Source organism: Cebidichthys violaceus, unplaced genomic scaffold (assembly GCF_023349555.1).
Source record: "Cebidichthys violaceus isolate CVI_PGR_0920_01 unplaced genomic scaffold, fCebVio1.0.p SCAF_12, whole genome shotgun sequence".
NCBI lineage: Eukaryota > Metazoa > Chordata > Actinopteri > Perciformes > Stichaeidae > Cebidichthys > Cebidichthys violaceus.
Window position 1 is genome coordinate 1,506,389 of NW_027176285.1, and position 18,220 is coordinate 1,524,608.

The 18,220-nt window shown below is 43.8% G+C and overlaps 3 protein-coding genes across 3 annotated transcripts; 2 read left to right on the top strand and 1 right to left on the bottom strand.

The window, feature by feature from the left end:
- Window positions 1-887: 887 nt before the first annotated feature.
- On the top strand, window positions 888-3,047 carry chchd10 (coiled-coil-helix-coiled-coil-helix domain containing 10). Its single transcript, XM_068705488.1, has 4 exons — window positions 888-1,136; window positions 1,791-2,007; window positions 2,585-2,726; window positions 2,822-3,047. The coding sequence occupies exons 1-4, from the start codon at window positions 1,096-1,098 to the stop codon at window positions 2,839-2,841; spliced, it is 420 nt and encodes a 139-aa protein (XP_068561589.1). The 5' UTR covers window positions 888-1,095; the 3' UTR covers window positions 2,842-3,047.
- A 719-nt stretch (window positions 3,048-3,766) lies between these two features.
- Window positions 3,767-10,432, top strand: cdc37l1 (cell division cycle 37-like 1). The gene is made up of 7 exons (XM_068705854.1): window positions 3,767-4,130; window positions 5,108-5,407; window positions 5,604-5,700; window positions 6,092-6,207; window positions 6,437-6,559; window positions 6,673-6,846; window positions 8,146-10,432. Exons 1-7 carry the CDS (start codon window positions 4,026-4,028, stop codon window positions 8,260-8,262), a joined length of 1,032 nt encoding a protein of 343 aa, XP_068561955.1. The 5' UTR covers window positions 3,767-4,025; the 3' UTR covers window positions 8,263-10,432.
- A 1,490-nt stretch (window positions 10,433-11,922) lies between these two features.
- ak3 (adenylate kinase 3) lies at window positions 11,923-18,210 on the bottom strand. The gene is made up of 5 exons (XM_068705855.1): window positions 17,717-18,210; window positions 15,979-16,098; window positions 15,643-15,815; window positions 14,083-14,201; window positions 11,923-13,321 (listed from the first exon to the last, which is right to left on the bottom strand). Exons 1-5 carry the CDS (start codon window positions 17,865-17,867, stop codon window positions 13,210-13,212), a joined length of 675 nt encoding a protein of 224 aa, XP_068561956.1. The 5' UTR covers window positions 17,868-18,210; the 3' UTR covers window positions 11,923-13,209.
- Window positions 18,211-18,220: the final 10 nt, after the last annotated feature.

An 18,220-nucleotide genomic window follows, 5' to 3' on the forward strand; every position in this document is an offset into this window, starting at 1 on the left:
GTTGTTGTTTTTTGTTGCGTTGAATGACTAATTTTCTGCAAAAAAATTTAGAAAAACATAAGCAGCGAGGAGGGGGTTAATTTTGGAAGTAGAAGAGCTAATGTCACAGGAATGAGGACGGTGCTGTTGTGTAGCCTACTGTTTGTTTCTCTTACTTTATAAATGTGTGCGTTGCAGGTCTATTTGATTCAGATTGTGTGAACTACAAGGATCATCTGTAAATGGAGCGATATCGCCCCCTCCTGGCTAATTCCACTAAATGTAAACCAGTAGGCGAGTAGATGACAAACCTGGACAAACTCCCCTTCGAGAAGAGTAGAAAAAGGTCCAGGTGGAAAAAGAAAAAACATAATCTTTTGTATTTTTCTAAAAGAAAATGTGCAGTTTTACTACAGTGTAAAATACTCTGTTATAAGTAAACGTTCTTAATTCAAAATTTTACTAAGTATTCTAATCAACATTTACTTAAAGTACCAGAAGTAATGACTCATTATGCAGAATAATAAATATTATAATTATTGATGCATTAAGTCGGAGCTCATTTTAATTACTTTACCCAATGCTGGCTAATTTAATTTATAATAATACATCATCATTTATTAGTTTCTTTATATTTTCTATGAATAATCTGAATCTGCAAAGTGACTAAAGTTGTCAGAGAAATGTAGAGGAGTTAGATCAATATATGCCTCTGGGATGCAGTAGAGTAGAAAGTAGTATAAAATAGAAATACTCAAGTACAAGTACATCAAAATTGTAGCCTACTATTGTGGCTGCGGTGGTGACGCGCGTGCACTCCGGTCCGACAGATGGAGGTGTCCCCTCGACAGTCATGCAACGCTCAACCCACAGCGGAAGCGAAGGCATTTTTGGGATGGCGTTTTTTTAAAGTCTTGCGACACTTGTGGACGCAGACGGTAGCGTCAAACCCTTGTGCAAGCCGCACAAGGTCAGCGGCACATGCGTGAACTTGCTGCTGTCAGCTGGCCGAAGAGGAGCAGACCGTTAGGAGAGCACGTTGTAGAAGCAACGACAGCGCGATCCCTGCTCTGTAGTCCCGATCCTCAACAAGTCCGACTTTAAGTAGCCTCAGAGATGGCCAGAGGAAGCCGCAGCCACCACTCAGCTCCAGCCAGGTACATTCACAGTCATTTCAACACGTACTCTGTGCTGTGGGGATATATTACTGCAGATGACCTCGTTCAGTTTAAAGCGCAGGAAATAGCGCTAAATGCAGACTTAAAACACGTGCGATATGAACAGTGTAGCCTAAAGTTTGAAGTCAGGCTAATAATAACTATTATTATATTATTATTATACACCGGGACGACAACGTCTGATTGTTGTTGCGTCACAACTCGCTGAGACCATTTGTATGGAGATGACATAATGACGAACATTCAGAAGAAGTTTATTGCTGATGTATTTAGTGTTGGTCTTATGACAGCAGTTGACAGAACATACTCATAAGTTGCGGGACTTCGATGCAGAGACACGTGTTTCTTGGTTTGGGTGTTGAGTGTAACAGAAATGTAATTTGCAACTCTCCAACACACACACATGGTGTAGTCAGCAGGTAAATGTCATGTTAATGTTAGAGAGCAACACTAATATAAGTAAATACAAGAATTATATAAAAATGTAAATGAGTTGACAATTGGGAAGTTTTGTTTAAAGGCCGTCATACCTGCTTGATTTAAGGAGAGCTGATGAGAAAATGAAGCATAAGTCAATTCAATGTGTCTTAAGGAAGATAAAATAAATTGACTGTTTGTTTGCCACGTTTGTAGTCCAGCTGTACACCATGCCCCGGCCCCCGCTCATCCTCCTCCCGCTGCCCTGGCCCCGGCTCCAGCTCAGTCCCAGGGTCCAGGCCTCATGGCCCAGATGGCGACCACAGCTGCTGGGGTGGCGGTCGGCTCGGCTGTGGGCCACGTCCTCGTCAGCGCCCTGTCAGGACCAAGTGGTGGAAGCAGCAGCGCAGAGCCAGCCAAGCCCACATACCAGGTAAGAGGTGGAGTATCATCATTAGGATGGCTGGATAACTGAACCTACAGCTGGACTTTAGCACGTCAAGTGGGTCCTTCCTTATTGGGAGGTCTTGCACTTTTGTCTGGGTGTGTTTTGAGTCTGACTTGACGAGTCTGGAGCTGTTCAAAGGCAGAATATTCTCCACTTGGACCCAGGATTTAAAGTAAAGAGCCCCTGATCAGTTAACTTGTCAATTAATCAAGCATTATCATTATTATTATTTGTGGTTATTACTGCACTGCCACCACAGAATGAGGAAGCAATTTGGTAAAGTAAAAGTCATGAGAGGTGTTGCTGCTTATGGCTCTACTCATGTGTTATTTTATAGTAAAAAGAAACAAATCAAATTCTGAGGAAAACGTGATTTAAGTTACTGATATTTGAAGACATTTTGAATATGCTTGTTATTGGAAAATAGACTGTTGCTTGTAAAGTTGTGGCCAGAGCGGACCACATGACCACTCGACCACTGAGCCCCTTTCTGACTTTCTAACAGCTCTGCCGTTCTGACACAATGTGCGACGTGTGTCTTTCCTTGCTTGTACAATTCCAGGAGCCCCCCCGACCTGCTCCAGCCCAGCCAGGCCCATGTCACTTTGAGGTCAAACAGTTCCTCGACTGTGCCACCAACCAGACGGACCTGACTTTATGTGAGGGCTTCAATGAGGCGCTCAAACAGTGCAAGTTCTCCCGCGGTGAGTCCGTCGTGAATGATAAATATAGCGCTAAATAAATGATTGTGACATGCTTTTAGTGTGCATCATGTTGACCTCTTTCTGTTTCACTGTAGGTGTGACATCACTGGTGTGAATGATGGCCATCAGCTGTCGTGACGGACATACTTCAATAAAAGAAACATACTGTAGACATGACCACACACCACAGAATTGTGAACGTGTACCTCAGGTGCTGAGCATGTTGTGCTTTGTTGATTGGTGACAGTGTAATGTATGAAATGTTTTTTGGCATGTACAGTGATTCAACTTTTAATAAATAGCTGCTATACTTGCACATTCTGTCAGTGTGGGTCGTCTTTATTTCTGTCATGTCACGTTTTTAGCCACAAGTTGCCCTTTACTGTATGTTTTTTTTTTTTATATAATTGTCAATTTGCTATTTTTTCATTTGTTTATTTTCCAGTAGTTTGTTTGTAACAAGCCTCTGTCAGCTCGGCTGTAATGATAATACATATTCTGCATACCCTCAACCATCACAGCCTGCCACCATGAATCAAATATAATGTATCAAGGGTCATATTTTTACGTTTGAAAGACGTTTTAATTCAATCAAGCTAACCATTTGGCAGTACCTCCGCGACCCTCTAGATGGCGGTCTGAGGCGCACCAGTGAGGCCCTTTATATATGGTGAGGACATGATTCATGATTTTTTTTTTTTTAGGACTTTGCAATGACAAATGATGACCACAAAGTCATTCACAGAACAATATTGCTTTGTTAACCTACACAGTGATGTTAGACCTCCTGTGCAACGCTATTAAAACTCAAATAAGATCCAAATAGACGTATTGGGGATTTGGGAAAAGGTAGTGCTGTGTAAAAAAAAACTACTGTCAACAACCATATAGATATATCACAGAGGTAAACAACAACAACAACAACAGAGTCATGAACAGCTTTAAAGCTGAAATACATGAGCTCATGTGACGTGGTCAAAGTTGTTTACCACGTGCTCTGCGTTGTCACACACGGACGCCTGTTAAAAGACGCAGCTGGGTACCTCGGAGCAGCCAGAGACTGCTGTTTGTGGAGCTAGCAATGCTACTAAACATAACCTAAACTCGGTGCGCCACATTCCCCAGCCGGCGCGGCTCTGCTCTGCTGACTTCTCAGACTGGTATTTTAAACCATACATAACTTTGGCAGACAAGCTTAACCTCAGGCAGCCAACATTGAGCTTCATCCAGCACAGCTAGCATCAGCTAGCTGAGCCCCACAGTGGAGCTAGCCAGTTAGCTAGTTTTTGCGTAGCAGCGATGGAGTGGCTGGGTAACGGAGCTCCAGTCCACCGCGATGCAGAGTCGAGCAGCGACCCAGCTTCAGCGGACAAGGGACTCGGCGGTGTTCATCCTCACCAGCAGGTAATCAGCTCATGCTAGCGGTCGGCTTGTTATGCTACTTGGCATAGCAGAGGTAACGTAACGGTATTAAAAGCAAGCTAACTAGCTAAACCTGTTTGGGGATCAGTGAAGTGAGTTCATGCCAACCTCGATTGCTTGGCAGCGAGCAACGTATGAGCCAGTGTCTGTTTTTAAAACGGTGTAAGATGTTGTTGCTCTCTTTCTACCTTTCCGGCCACTGTGTTGTCAGCTAGCTAGATAGCTAAATTGTCACATGTATGCCAATAACTCCCATGGAGCACAACACCAGTGTCCGGGCTTTATGTGGGACTGATTTCTGACCTCGTGGGAACCCAGACTTGCGCAGTCACGCTACCTATATGTCCCCTTAATGCGTGGTTATAAAGAGAACGGATCACTTGCTGTGTCATCTCTGGTCAGCTGGTTCGATGCTACGACAAGACACGAAGCAGCAGCAGCTCACTTTCACTACACCCCCCCTCCTTGATATTCTCAGACACGCACTGACAGCTGTGTGTCTGTTGGTGACTAGATCAGGCATTTGACTGTTTTGGTAGCCCTGAATAAAATGGATACAAGCCTTTTTATTTTTAGCCCTCTCGCCCCACCCTGTACTAAATACAGCATGGTTGTGGTTAAAAGTCAAATGGCTTACATTGGTGTGTGTGTGTGTGTGTGTGTGTGTGTGTGTGTGTGTGTGTGTGTGTGTGTGTGTGTGTGTGTGTGTGTGTGTGTGTGTGAGAGTCAGAGAGAGCACCCGGTTTGTAGCAGTTTACTCTAAGCTGAGCAACTCTTTCTATGGAAAAATATGTATTCAGGAAAAAAAGGATGGAGATTTAAACTCCAAAGTTGAGGCCGTTTTAGGATGTTGTTGAAGTGACCTCTCCTTGGATTATGAACTGTTAAGTTGACTTGAGTCCCTGTCCCTCTCATAGTCCTAATCTTTTCCATCCTCCTTCCTTTTTACCTCTCACCAGTCACCGCCATCGCACCTCTGTGACTGCGCCATGGCGTCGCTCTGCCAGAGCCAGCACCGCTGTGTGAAGGCTTCCATCGTCTCCAGCTGGAGACTGGCAGAGGCCCAGGATCAGCTGTGCTCCCTGGGCGTCCACAGCTCCGAGTCCCTGGAGCAGGAACGCGCTCGAACTCTGGCGTGCCCCACGGAGCTCACGCACACCGAGGAGGAGTGGCGCCGCAAGGAGAGCATGCTGGGATGTCAGGAGCCCAGCCGCAGTCCTGTGCTCGGAGCGGTCAGGAGTTGGGACGTTTTTGATAAGGTAAGCGAACGGTGATGTTTGTGCGTCTTAAAGCTGACGGGAAGAATGAAAACGAAATCATTACTGGAGTCCGTACACAAGTCATGATTGAAAGATTTCAAAAGAACAAATATATTGTGGGTGTTGTCTGTTAACGTTTTCTTGTTACTGTTAATAAATTGATCGGCAGTTAATCAATGTCTTCTGTCTCTTCCAGAGTATCATCAATGTCCCAAATCAACCTGTAGAAATGGACCAGGACAACAAGTGCAAGACGTTTCTCCAAAAGTATGACCAAGAGCTCAGGCATTTTGGTAAGTTTCTTATCAGAATGGTAATAAGGTTAGGTCTTGTATCTTTGTCGGTACTTAAATTACAATCATTTAGCAGGATTTCTTCTCCAGCTGTACTGAAATATTCACTTTTCATGTGCATACTTCATTTTATGACTGACTAAGTTTTATGAAGGGATTTCATCTCCACACATTACAGTCAGCTGTGGTAGAAGAAGGCAAGTCACCTTCTGTTTTACAGCAAACTCCTGGCCCTAGTCGGTCATAGAATGTTTTTCTTTGCTTTTTTTCTGTGTAAATGTTTGCGCCTCCAGCCAGCAAGGCAGTTTGTGCAGCATGCGAGTGGTGCAGAAGAGTCCATGTCCCGGTCCATCAGAACATGAACCGATGTGCTTTTGATCCGTTTTGTCAGGTATGTTGCGGCGATGGGACGACAGTCAGCGGTTCCTCGCAGACATGCCTCAGCTCATATGTGACGAAACCGCCAACTACTTAATTCTGTGGTGCATGAGGCTACAGCGAGAAGGGGTACGTTACCGAAATGACCGGGGCTGTATTCACACAATGTGAAGGTGGTGGGAATACAGAATTTACCATTGTGCCGTCAGTGCTAACCTCTCTGAAGTCTGACCGTTTGAGTTGGTTGATAAAGTAGCTGAAAACGGCACATGCTGCATAGATGCTGGGTGTTAGACTTCATTCATTACTAGAACAAGTGGTTTGAAACGTGACTTTAAAATTGTGTGTTGTCCTGTAGAAACAAGCGCTGATGGAGCAGGTGGCGCACCAAGCTGTGGTCATGCAGTTCATCCTGGAGATGGCCTCGAACTCTCAGCAGGATCCTCGAGGCTGCTTCAGACACTTCTTCCACAAAGCCAAAGTAAGACAAAAGCACCTGATTCATGCTGGTGACCGTACTGAACCTCCCCGCTCTCGCTCTGACGTACGCATCGGGCAGCTTTCCTTAATATCGTTGCCTTGGTTGCTTTGTAGGAAGGACAGGACGTCTACTTGGAAGTCTTCCACACGGAGCTCGAGGCCTTCAAGCACAGAGTGAAAGAATACACCGTCACGTCTGGAGACGACGCGACCAAGAATGTCGAACAACAGAAAACTGGCACAAACTGCAAGCTGGACCCCAAAGAAGCCTTGGACTCTTTACCTGCAGTAAGTGCTCCTGCTCGCTCTCTCTTTTTTTTTTTTTTTTTTTCAACAGGCGGTTGCAGTTACTCCACACGGCTGCCGGGTGGCACCATTGAGCTGTGGTGTGTTAGTACACATTAGGGTCATCTTTAGTTGGGTGCTGGGTTTTAAAGTGTCAGCACTCATGTTTTATTTGTTTCAAAGCATGCAAATAATTAGTTTCACATGAATTTAAATGCACGGCAGCTGCCCAAAGTTGATTATATCTGCAGACCAGGACCTTGAGTCCATGCTGCTGCTGCTGCTATCAGTGACACCAAAACAGCCTTTTTGTTGTCTTTCCTTCATTTGACAATTTGCACTTAATCAGCTTAGATTTTGGGGAGCCGCTTCATATTTATTCCACGGTCAAAAAGATGAGTTTACTGTTCATCATGTATGCATATTTGCCGATACGTTTCCAGATCCAAACAATAGATAATGCCCTCACCTCTACCATCGGTCTTTGTCTCCTCCCACTAATCGTAGTGTCGGCCGCTCGGGTCACTCATCATCATTCTGTTTCCTAGATCAGTCAGTGGAGCTTTACCTGCTCCACCATTTTAAAGGGAAAGAGGAGTTCTATGTGGGCAAATGTTCTGTAATAACAGACGTGAAAGACTCCACTTGCTTTTCTACTGAACTCGATCTTTGCAGTTTGAAAGCCTTTTGTCGGCGACATAGAATGAGTGAGGCCTCCTCCCCTCCGTTGGCCCTAAATCTTGACTAGCTGCCAAACATCTACTCAGAGAAAAGGGGAAGAAAAAAACAAAAACATCCTCCCCTTCTCCCACAAAACAAAGATGGCTACCCAGGAATGTGATCGGGCCTGTTGAAAGCGAAGCTTGGCTCTCCCGCTCCTGCTTTTATATTGTTGTTGGTTTTTCTTCTCGTAGCTTTCCTCGTCTTTTCCTCTCAGTTTAACCTCCGTCTCTGAGGGGTGATTCAGAGGAGCACGCACACATGAAAAGCTTTTCTTTACAAAGAAAAGTAGATGTTTGAGTCCTCCCAGATGTGTTTTAGTCATAGTAATAAAAGAACCTGCACTGGAAAACATGTGAATTCCTGATTAAAATTCAGCTCAGATTAGGGCATTAAATGTTGAAGAGGCAAAGTGCAGTTACATAACCATCATAATCCTCTAACTAGGCAGCAGTAGGTTAATCCCCCAGAGTCTCTGCAGCTTCATTTCAAACTATATTTGTGCACAACATTCCTCATCTATAAATGTTTGTTTTTTTCTGATCGTCATCGGAGCCTCCTGTCTCCCTCTCCCTCCACTAGGTGGCAGAGTATCCTACGAAGCTTTGTTTAGAGGCTGGACTGTGGACGAGCACAGGGAGGTGGACAAAGGACGACGCTACAGAAACGGACGATATACTCATGATGGAGACCACCTAGTGACTGTAGGAGCACCCCCCCCCATCCCCCGCTTTCCCTCCTTCTCCATCGCCTTCCCATTTAGGAACAACCTGAGTTTTAAGCCCTCTTTACGCAGCAGACCAGGCTGAGTGATGGCAGTGCAAAGCAGGAACAACATGAGACACAATCGGGCTTTTAAACTGCAGGAAATAATGTTGGCTGATGACAAACATTTCTCCGTGTTGTCGGTCACTGCAGCGTCTCTCGACAGCTGAAGGGACGTTTCTGTGCTTTTACAGATGGAGTTCTTATATCCTTCAAGCTGGTTCATTTTGTTTTTAGTTCTCCTGAAACAGAGACGCATCCTTACTTGGATGCAACACAAAGAATACTACACAAAGAATACTACACCAATGAAGTCTTTGGGCAGTTAGGTATCGAACCTAATGGCTGACGCAGGTCGGTGGACGTCCGATGAGTTTTGTGTTTGTTTTTTTTAGCTGCTTAAAGTGAATCGTGAGAAGCTCAGCTGACAGATCAGTGGCTTTGTATCCTGTACGTTTCATAGATGGTCTGCTAAACATTTATTATGGCGAACGTGTCTTTAAAGTAACATTTGAAAGTAACCGATCATGTGCCGGTTTACAGTAACTACTGTATAACGGGACGAAGGTGTTCATTCAGCAGGTGTGGTCTGTTGAGTGACGTGATTTTAAATTATGAGGGGAACAAAGAATGAAAGAGAAATCTCTTCACCGGAGAGTTTCAGACTTGTCATACCTTTTTTATATTTGGTAAAGACACGCATGGCCTCACATATTTTGCATTTTATTTTGTTTTGCATTGGTTTACTGAAAGCTAGCTGTATGCTAACGAGCAAAGAGCAGTCTGTCTGCGCTAAGTGGCGTAATGTCTGGGTTTGTACAGATACGGCTCCAGGTGTGGTGACTTTAGATTTGTGTTTTCTCCAGCATTTTACTTGTCAAGCTTAAAATGAAAAAGGTTGATTTTTTTTTTAGGAGTTTTGGGTCAGATTTACTCCTCACAGCTCTGACTCACAACTGATACGCATGCGTTGAGTGGAACGCGACCCACAGGTCTGTCTCGTCATGAGGAGAGGATGAGGAATGTGTGGGCGTATCGTCAGTTAGCCGGCTCAGAGTTGTCCAAATTCAGCAGACAGCAGGGATGCTTCTAAAATGTAGCTTTTTGGTGCAAATGCTGCTGGAAGAGTTGATGGTTGTTTTATCTTTGAACACTTTGCAGAGTTCAGGTCTGAGCATTGTTATAAGCTTCAGGAGTGGGACAATAGAAAGGCTGAGGTATTCTGAGAGAAAGTATTCCGTGTGTCTGGAGAGCAATTAAAGTGCCGAGTCGGCAAACTACCTCCTTTACGTCTGCCGTTAACATCTTTAACATTCAGAAGTTATCTACACAAATCCACTCGATGCACACGAAGCTTATGGTTGCTTATTACCATACAGCAGGGACAAATGATGAGCTGAAGACATGACCGCATGCTTTTTCAGTATGTGAGACAATTTAACAACTCGGCTTTTATTACGTGATAAAGCAGAGAGATGTTTCAGAGGGACAAAGTCAACGTTGAGACAGTCTTGGCGTGGTTGTGAATTATCCATATCTATAATGTTATCTGGGTGCAAGAGGCATGGTAAGGTGTAAAGAGGGCACTACGTTTGTTTAGTTGGCTGTTATTCATCAACAGAATTATGCTCCTATGAGTTATTATTATTATTATTATTATTATTTTAATTTTTTAGGCATTCACATGATCAAAGCCTCAAGGTGATGGAAATGACAGAGTTTACTCCGTCTCTGGTTCAGTTAAACTAGCGTTCGTTTCCTTTGCCAGCTTTCCGTCTACAGTAGCCAGCATCTGAAACCGAACCACAGCCGCCGAGACACAACTGCTCTGTGCAGACAGAAGTCAGTGTTGTGTCGGTGAAAGTTCAGGATTCTGGGATCTACGCCTGAGAAGCGCCGCTATGGAGGAGGGGAGGAAGAAACGGGGCCGAGCCCTCCACAAATCCATCTGTGATGTCTGTTTGTATGCAGAAAGGAACTCTCTGCATCTGAATGTGTCCTGCACTTTATATTTGTCTGCCGAGGTCGAGACGGGAGTATTTGAAGCACTTGACTTTGTGATTCTTCTTCCTACCGTGTTTAGATTAAACCACTTTTTTTTGTTGTTGTTGTTGTTGTTGTTGTTGTTGTTGTTCCCCGTCGTCCAGAATTTAAAGCAGGCTTTAGATGAGCTCGTTTTCAATTCTAGACATTTGGTTTTACTTTTTGTATGCTATTGTTTTCTGAATTATATATATATATTTTTTTTTTATCAAAGTGTTCAAGGGAGCTTTTTGCCAGATTTATCAGGCTTCCACTCAACTGTCTCCTTGTTAATAGTCTTTTAACAAGACAGCCAAAATCAGTGTGAAGATCTGCTTGAGCAGTAGTTCTTGCAGCGGACCGGGGAGTTGAATATCCCACGTGGTGCATTAACGTTCGGTGCATGTGTCGATGGCTTAACGCTGCTGTGTGACGCATTGTTCTGCGGTGCGCCTGTCGCTTCATTGTCCCACAGCTTCACGTCTGCACAGTGCTGGTGTTTTCAGTATCATAAGCACTGTACACATATCGCTATTGTAAGCAGTGGAGCTGAAGCAATGTGCAGTTTTGGTTTTTGAAATGTACTTCATTTTTTGTCCAAAGTGACTAATCCACTATGCAAGCTAATTGTATGGCTTAAGGCTGTTGTACTGAACCTGTGGCTGAGTTCCGTGGCGTCTGAACGTCCTGAATTATTGAAAGATTGTCACAAAAAGTTGCGAGTGACGATTGAGAGACTTAAAGTAGGAATTTCAGTTGCTGAGCTTTTGAGTTGTAGGAAAAATGCTAGACTTCTCATTCACAGTAGACGTACTGTAAGATTTGTCTTCTCTTGATATTGACTCAAATATAAAACAAGTGCTAAATGTTTGCGTCTCGATGTCAGCCGCTACAGTTCTTTGTAGACCTGCAGTAATTACTGTAGACGACAGGTTGCTCTGGCATGTTGTCATCTAGAAGTCCTTAGAGGTGAACGCCTCTGATTTAAACACATCAACATCTGTTTACAGGTAGTACTGCTGCAGTGTGACAATGTGTCCGATCAAGGTATCAAACATTTGGTGGAGCCTAGATACAGAACAGGATCAGGGCTGCATGTTTGAGTTTAAAGGCATAATTCTGAGTTTTAATTCATAATTATTCTGGCTTTAAACTATGTTTGTTTTCCCCCCGTGTGGCTCTGATCCTTTTTCCGTAGAGATTACAGGTTTGAAGATGGATGTTAGAAGTGAGCAGACCGCTGCAGCTCGCTCCTCCTCTCTGCTTGGGACTAATGGCTCAAGCCTTCATAAGACAGCAATAACGCACCAGACTCTCCAACCAACCGTCTGCTGGCAAGTTGCATTGTTGGTAATGTAGGCAGCCAACAAAAGAGAAATATGATTTATTATTTTTTGAGCTGTCCATTGGAGTCGGACAGTCTTACTGAAGACAAAGCAGACTGGGTGGAGTCGTCTTCTGTTAACCGTCTGCTTTAAGGCCAGATGTGTCAACATGAGTAACATTGAATCAATGACCGAAGTTACTCAGTGGTGTTATTATGGTGTACAATGATATACTACGTACAGTTACTAGTATCAGCAGTTTATTGTGACTTATAAATACTCATGACACAGTTGTCTATGAAGAGGAGTTGTGCTTTTAAATGTGTTTAAGATACACACGCAGTACAATTCAGGAACCAGTCGACATTTAAAAAAGGCAAGTTAGCGATTCTGTGGCTTCAAACATTCTGAAGACTTGAGTTGCAAAAACGCAGAACTGCAGATCAGCTTAGTTTGCTGTGACGTCTTCGAACAATGAGACTGTACAAACTGCTTTCAATGTTTTAAGTTAATACTTTTTTTTTTTTTAAATCAAGTTCTCAGTTGTCAAGTCGCATTAAATGGCAAATGTCAGAACACATTTATAGACTTCGTCATAGCAGGGAGCGCCTGGTTGAAATGGAAACGGTGTGTATTTCAGAGGCAACGCAATTAAGACTTGGTGGTTAAAAGAAGCTGTTACACAATGATGGTTTGATTAAAAAATTTAAAAAAAACATTCAATATGAGTGTGGTTTATACATTATTCAATCTGTGGTACATATTCATTAAACATATCTACAAACTACATTCATGAAGCGACCCGTCACCTTTCAGAAGCAGCAGAAAGCCCTCGAGTGCAAAAGCGAACCTACGGTTAATTTGTGGAACGTGGCTCAATTCCCTTTAATAATTACACAAGAAACGGTCCCACGTTATGCACACATTTGTGACGCTGGGCCAAAGAGCCCAGACAATATTATTGCTTTCAGTGGATTCTGTAGGGCAAAAGCAGCAACGTCTCTTATTTAGCTCAACGTCTCTTATTTAGCTCAACGTCTCTTATTTAGCTCAACGTCTCTTATTGCTTGGGCCTCATTCTGTCGTTGCAGCTGCCATCAACTAAGAAAAGAAATCATTGCAGCGATTAGAAAACCTAAAAATCAAAAATATCTTGTGAAACACACCTTTATATTCTACTGTTAAACACCTTTTATATTTGATTCAGTGAAGTCTCCTGGCTTTAAGGCACATTGATTAATAAAGAGACCATGTTTAAATTCTAACTAATATTTAAAAGATTGCTTACACACCACCTGGGAGTTTCCCAAACTAATATCAGCCACGTTGTGGAAACAGTGCAGCGGTGGCTTTTTCCTCCAACAACAACCTTACTTTCACTTCCTGACATGAGCTTGGTCCTCCTTATGAACATTCAGAAGATTTTATCACACAGATGGCTCTCCTCTTGTTTCACAGAAAGAGGCACCTGGTTGGACGGAGTGGTTTCTGTCGGTGAACGTTAACCCTTCTCACTCCGGTCCGGTCGGGCTTTCTATGCGCCGTTCTGTTTGACGGGGGAGAGTTTTCTGTGGAGGAAAGCCTCGACGTGAGGCCAGATCTTGTTGGTTTCTGTCCCGGAGAAGATCTCCAGTACGCCTTTACTCCTAGAAGGGCGCAGGAAATCAGAAGTCAGATTTTACTACGTTCCAATATCACACAGTAGAAGAAATATGTACATGATAATAAACGTGCAACGGCTGTCAAAGTCGTTTTTCATCCTTTCATTGAACACTCGTTCGTTTCTGTTCCCAGGCTGTGGGCTACTGGCCCGTACTTCTTCAAATGATGAACAGCCTCACAGACGTTGTGGTAAAAATAAGTGGGACACTAGCTAAGCACATCCCTGTGGTTTGAGGGAACACAGAGTAATATGTTTTCCTGCCTAATTAGTCCAGAAAAAGAAATTATGATGCATGTAGAAACTGGGTCTGAGGCCTTGCAAGTCTCGTATTTGTGCTTTTTGTTTTATTTCTCTCTGCTTGGGTTATTTATTCTGGTGAACCTTAATGATAGAAAAATATACTAAGATAAATGTTTGTATATTCATTTAATTAGAAGAAAATGGGTGTTTGCACTTATTAGCTTGTCCTCTTGGAACCTGGTTCTTTAGCAATCATTCAATCATGACTGAGGACCGTGTGGGGAGGACAAGGACAGAGGTCGAGGTTCGGTGTCTTTTACGTAAGGCATTCATGAGAACACTTCAGTGAGATGTTACGCTGTAATACAGTCAAACATCTGCTCAGTTTTCCTCTTTAAGTTCTGCGTCTAGGGCTGCAAAACAGGTTACTGTAACAAGCGACGTCTGAATGTAATGGACACAGACGAAAGCAGGTGGAGGTAGATCCTGATTCGTCTGAACTACCTGTAGTACTCCAAGACGGGCTCTGTCTGGGTTTGATAGGCCTTCAGTCTCCGCGTGACCGTCTCTGGTGTGTCATCGTCCCTCTGGACCAGAGGCTCCCCCGTCACGTCATCGAAACCCTGAAGACAACAAGTAAACTCCTGTTAATGCTGACTTTATTAGTTTAAAACAACTACAACTGTACAGCATGCTGTAACGGTGCTTTTTAAATGCATGTTGTTGTTGTTTTTTTGCAAGCTGCAAACGGACGGACGCTGCATAATAAGAGGAAATATATAATCCATGTTTACCAGAAGAGCAGCTGGTCATTAGATAATGATCTCAAATAGAAATGGGAGCAGGACATGTGACCACGTCATATCTTTCACAGCCACATGCTGACCAAAGCCACTGGCCTGTTTCACAGCAGACATTTTCACTTGTCATCGTGGGGGAAAGCACAGGTGTTACTAACGACATTAACGACGGGCTCTGTTCTATTCACGTGTCCCAGTAAGTCAGAACCAGGACCCTGGAACCGAAGCAGCTAAATGGAATTAACCCGTCATCATTTTTCATACTTTACACCTGTTGTGGGAAAAGGTCTAAATCACTCTTAGCTTATAGCAAAGTAGACGTCTGTCTTCTATGTCATTTATATAACATTTGTTAATAAAAACTAAGCTGAGGCAAAAGTATTGGACAAATTCCAATTTTTGACTTGCTGTGTTGCGTGAGAGGAAAAGTTGGGAGGAGTCAGCAGGTTTCACCATCTGGGGGACACGTTCCACACTGCATTTCACAGGAATCCACTCAGTAGCTGTTGGACTGACCAACAGACCAAAATGTCCATCTCTAGAGACGTACCTGATGAAATGACCTCTGTTCACTGTTTTAAGGGCAGGGCAAGAAATACTGGTATTCTTTAAACCCTTGACCTTCATTCCACTTCCTTTTACGTCTGTCACCTTGTTCCCTCTCAAACAGGACAGCGAGGAGGAGACTGAAGCCAATGATTAACTATGAACTCCTCCAGACTGTGCAGGAAATCTAGCAGGAATGTGCTGCAGATCACTGCCACAGCGAGAACACGTGAACACAAGCACGTTGGCTACGAACCATCCAGCCGTTAACAGGCGGAGTACTTTACCAACCTTAACTCTGCATATATGTTATGTATGTATATATTCTATAGGCAGGATATATCAGGATATCAGGAGCTCATCACGGGAGAAAAATAGCTCAATTAGCTATTTTCGAATAAATGTAAAAATGAATACAGGGATGTTGAAAACAATATGTAAAAGGACAAAAAAACAAAAGAACTCGGTAATGTCAGATACCGTCGTTTGCATAAAGTAATTGGCTACATCCGAGAGCTCTGTTTGTAGTCATGGAAACTGGATGCGACATGAGCAAAAATGATGCTGATCAAAATAACTTCAATGACATTGCTCTGCCTGAGAGATATCTTCACAGAAACAGTCAGAACGCTGAGATCCAACAGCATTAAACAGCGCTTCTGACTGCAGCGTCTGTGCTGACATTAGGATAGTGAAAGGTGAGAGAGGGTGTATTTACAGGGACTTTAGGGGGGTTGAAGTCTACGTTGTAGACTCTGCCGCTGACAAGGTGAGTCCAGCGGGAGGAGAGCCTCCGTTTGATGGTCTGGAAAGGTACGTTGAGGTTGATGACTGTGTCCACACTGTAGGCGTCATCCAGAGCTTCCGACTGGGATACCGTACGAGGGAAACCTGGCAGAGACGGATGCAGTGAAGCAAGGCAAAGGTTAGAAGGATGCGATGGATAACCATTCCGAAATTGGACTTTAAAAGATCAATGACAGACCTATAATGAACAATGCTGATAACACAGTTTTATTATCAATCTTTTCCCAGCAGATATGATGGATCCTACCGTCAATCAGCCAGCTGCTCTGGTCCATCGCTCTCAGGTCACTCAGGATGAGACGAGACATTACGTCATCGGGTACCAGCTGACCCTGATCAATACAGGACTTCATCAACAGACCGAGCTCTGACACACACACACACACACACACACACAGGAAAACAGAGATGGAGAGAGGAGATGCTGTCCGTTACAAAACTCTTTCTTTTTTCCTCACAGCAATGCTACTTACACCACAGTATTGAATAATAACTGCTCCTCTTGCCGAAAGCATTTACTGAAATTCACTTCTTCCAGAAAATAAAAAAGTTTGTATGAACTTCAACCCTGGCAGTGTTTGCAGTGGGTCCCTCATTTTAAACACATCCTGTGTTGTAAAGCGTTTAACGCACAGAACTGTAGTTTACATCGGAGGGTTAGGGTTATGCTGGATGACAGAAATATGTATAAAATGGTGTACAAAACAGTTTTGGCATATTTCGTTTGAATATCCAACTATAATCGTCATACAATCAAGCTGCACAAGCAAACATTTGTTCTGCTACTCAATGGGAATGTTAACAGGATGAGGGATAACAGAGATTAAGCCATAAATCCAGCTGAGAAATGAATTCCCTGCAGCCTTGCAGAAATGACCAGAATGTGCTAACATACCGCTGTGATGTGATCATAATAAAGAGCAAAGGGGGGGAAACACAAAATTAGAATTTAACAAGGAAACAAATGATAACTGTAATAACTGTTGTTCTGCGTTGTGTATGTGACAAACACAGACTAGTGAATGTGTTGCTGTTTTCTTTGTGTGTTCAGCAGCTGTGGTACATGAAGATGGCCCACCAGTATGAACCCAGCACTAGGTGTTTAGAAAGCAGAGGCATTGTTGCATGGCTACCAGTTCATCAAGGCAAATACTGGCACAGTAAGGAGGACTGTGCTACTGATAACACTGTGACAGTGTTCATTTGCGGTGCACACACCCGGACGGGCATTTCTAAGGTTAGTCAGGTGACCTCGGGAAGTGGAAGGTCCCTGGTTCAGTTCCAAGGACCTGTTTTTGAAAGATTTGAGCAGGGGACGTCAACAAGGAGAACTGCTTTAACTGCCAACTGCTGCGGTGGAGCTGCTCAGCTGAACGATACAGACGGAGGAGCTTGAAAATGTCTGCATGTGCACGACAGTATAACAGGACGTGGGACTCCAAATCCCACTCTAACCTTGCCTTGCTGCTTGGATCCTCAGCTGTAAAAACACACCTCTTCACCTGTAATCCCTCCTCTCAAGGAGCAAAAGTGCAACCTTCCTTATCTGTACGCCTCTCGATATCTTCCTCCAAGGTGATATTGAGGAGCAGTGGGCCTCAGGTAGTGTGTTCGGCCCGGTACAGTGTTTCCAGTACACACATGAAACGACACCCTGCAAGTCAGTTTGACCTCAGATACAGAGATTCACAGTCACAGCGAGACAAGAAACTGTAAAATGATCAGTGCTCTTCTCACAGCAGACCAGGGAATACACGTTAGCTGGTTCATCATGCACACTGCACGTGTGTCTTGTTTGTGTGTAATAATCTGCTTATGTTTTGTTATGAACATGATCATAAATAGTGTATCCAGAAGACAATGATGTTGAATGAAATTAATAAAGTGCATTTTTGTTATTAAGGGGGTAACGTCTGAAGTTGCAGCATTGTGTTCAACAGCACATCGACACTGGTCTATATGTTTGCGATAGGACACTATCTTACCGGTTTGGGCTTTAATGTTGGCTCTCAAAATGTCCCCACTAGAAATGTGTTTCAGTCCAAAAGTTTTGGCTATGCGCGCAGACACCGTTCCCTTCCCCGACCCCGGAGGTCCCATGATGACAGCGCGAAAAACAATCCGTTGAAGAACCATCTCTGGACGAGTATTCGTGCAAACTGAGAATAAAGAATAGCCTTGTCCTTCCCATGAAAGCTCTCTGGATGCTCGGCAGAGACGGGCACGGAGACGACTTTTCCAAGTGCGCAACCAAAAGTGGGCGCGACTTTCGCAGCCTTGGCTATTACTTCCTTGCAGAGACACAAGGAAGAGGAGGAGGAGGAAGAAAACAAGAAATGTGTCCAGTTCAGTAGCCAGTCGGGGTTCCGCTCCACTGACGATTGCACACCGATAAGAGCGTCTTTATCAGGCGTGTTGACAAACTTGCTCAACAATGCCGAAGTCCATAGTGCACTGCAGATATAACCTGTTCATTGTAGGTCCGAGCT

What these genes read in the sequence shown, in the direction of transcription:
- cdc37l1 (XM_068705854.1), top strand. Translation starts at nt 4,026, where the DNA reads ATGGAGTGGCTGGGTAACGGAGCTCCAGTCCACCGCGATGCAGAGTCG. An exon ending in CCAAGAGCTCAGGCATTTTG is followed by an intron (nt 5,701 to 6,091) that starts GTAAGTTTCTTA and finishes CCGTTTTGTCAG; the next exon opens with GTATGTTGCGGCGATGGGAC. An exon ending in ACTTCTTCCACAAAGCCAAA is followed by an intron (nt 6,560 to 6,672) that starts GTAAGACAAAAG and finishes GTTGCTTTGTAG; the next exon opens with GAAGGACAGGACGTCTACTT.
- ak3 (XM_068705855.1), bottom strand. Translation starts at nt 17,867, where the DNA reads ATGGTTCTTCAACGGATTGTTTTTCGCGCTGTCATCATGGGACCTCCG. An exon ending in GAGCAGCTGGCTGATTGACG is followed by an intron (nt 15,816 to 15,978) that starts GTAGGATCCATC and finishes CGTCTCTGCCAG; the next exon opens with GTTTCCCTCGTACGGTATCC. An exon ending in CCCGTCTTGGAGTACTACAG is followed by an intron (nt 13,322 to 14,082) that starts GTAGTTCAGACG and finishes GCGCCCTTCTAG; the next exon opens with GAGTAAAGGCGTACTGGAGA.
- chchd10 (XM_068705488.1), top strand. Translation starts at nt 1,096, where the DNA reads ATGGCCAGAGGAAGCCGCAGCCACCACTCAGCTCCAGCCAG. An exon ending in CACCACTCAGCTCCAGCCAG is followed by an intron (nt 1,137 to 1,790) that starts GTACATTCACAG and finishes CCACGTTTGTAG; the next exon opens with TCCAGCTGTACACCATGCCC. An exon ending in CAGCCAAGCCCACATACCAG is followed by an intron (nt 2,008 to 2,584) that starts GTAAGAGGTGGA and finishes GTACAATTCCAG; the next exon opens with GAGCCCCCCCGACCTGCTCC.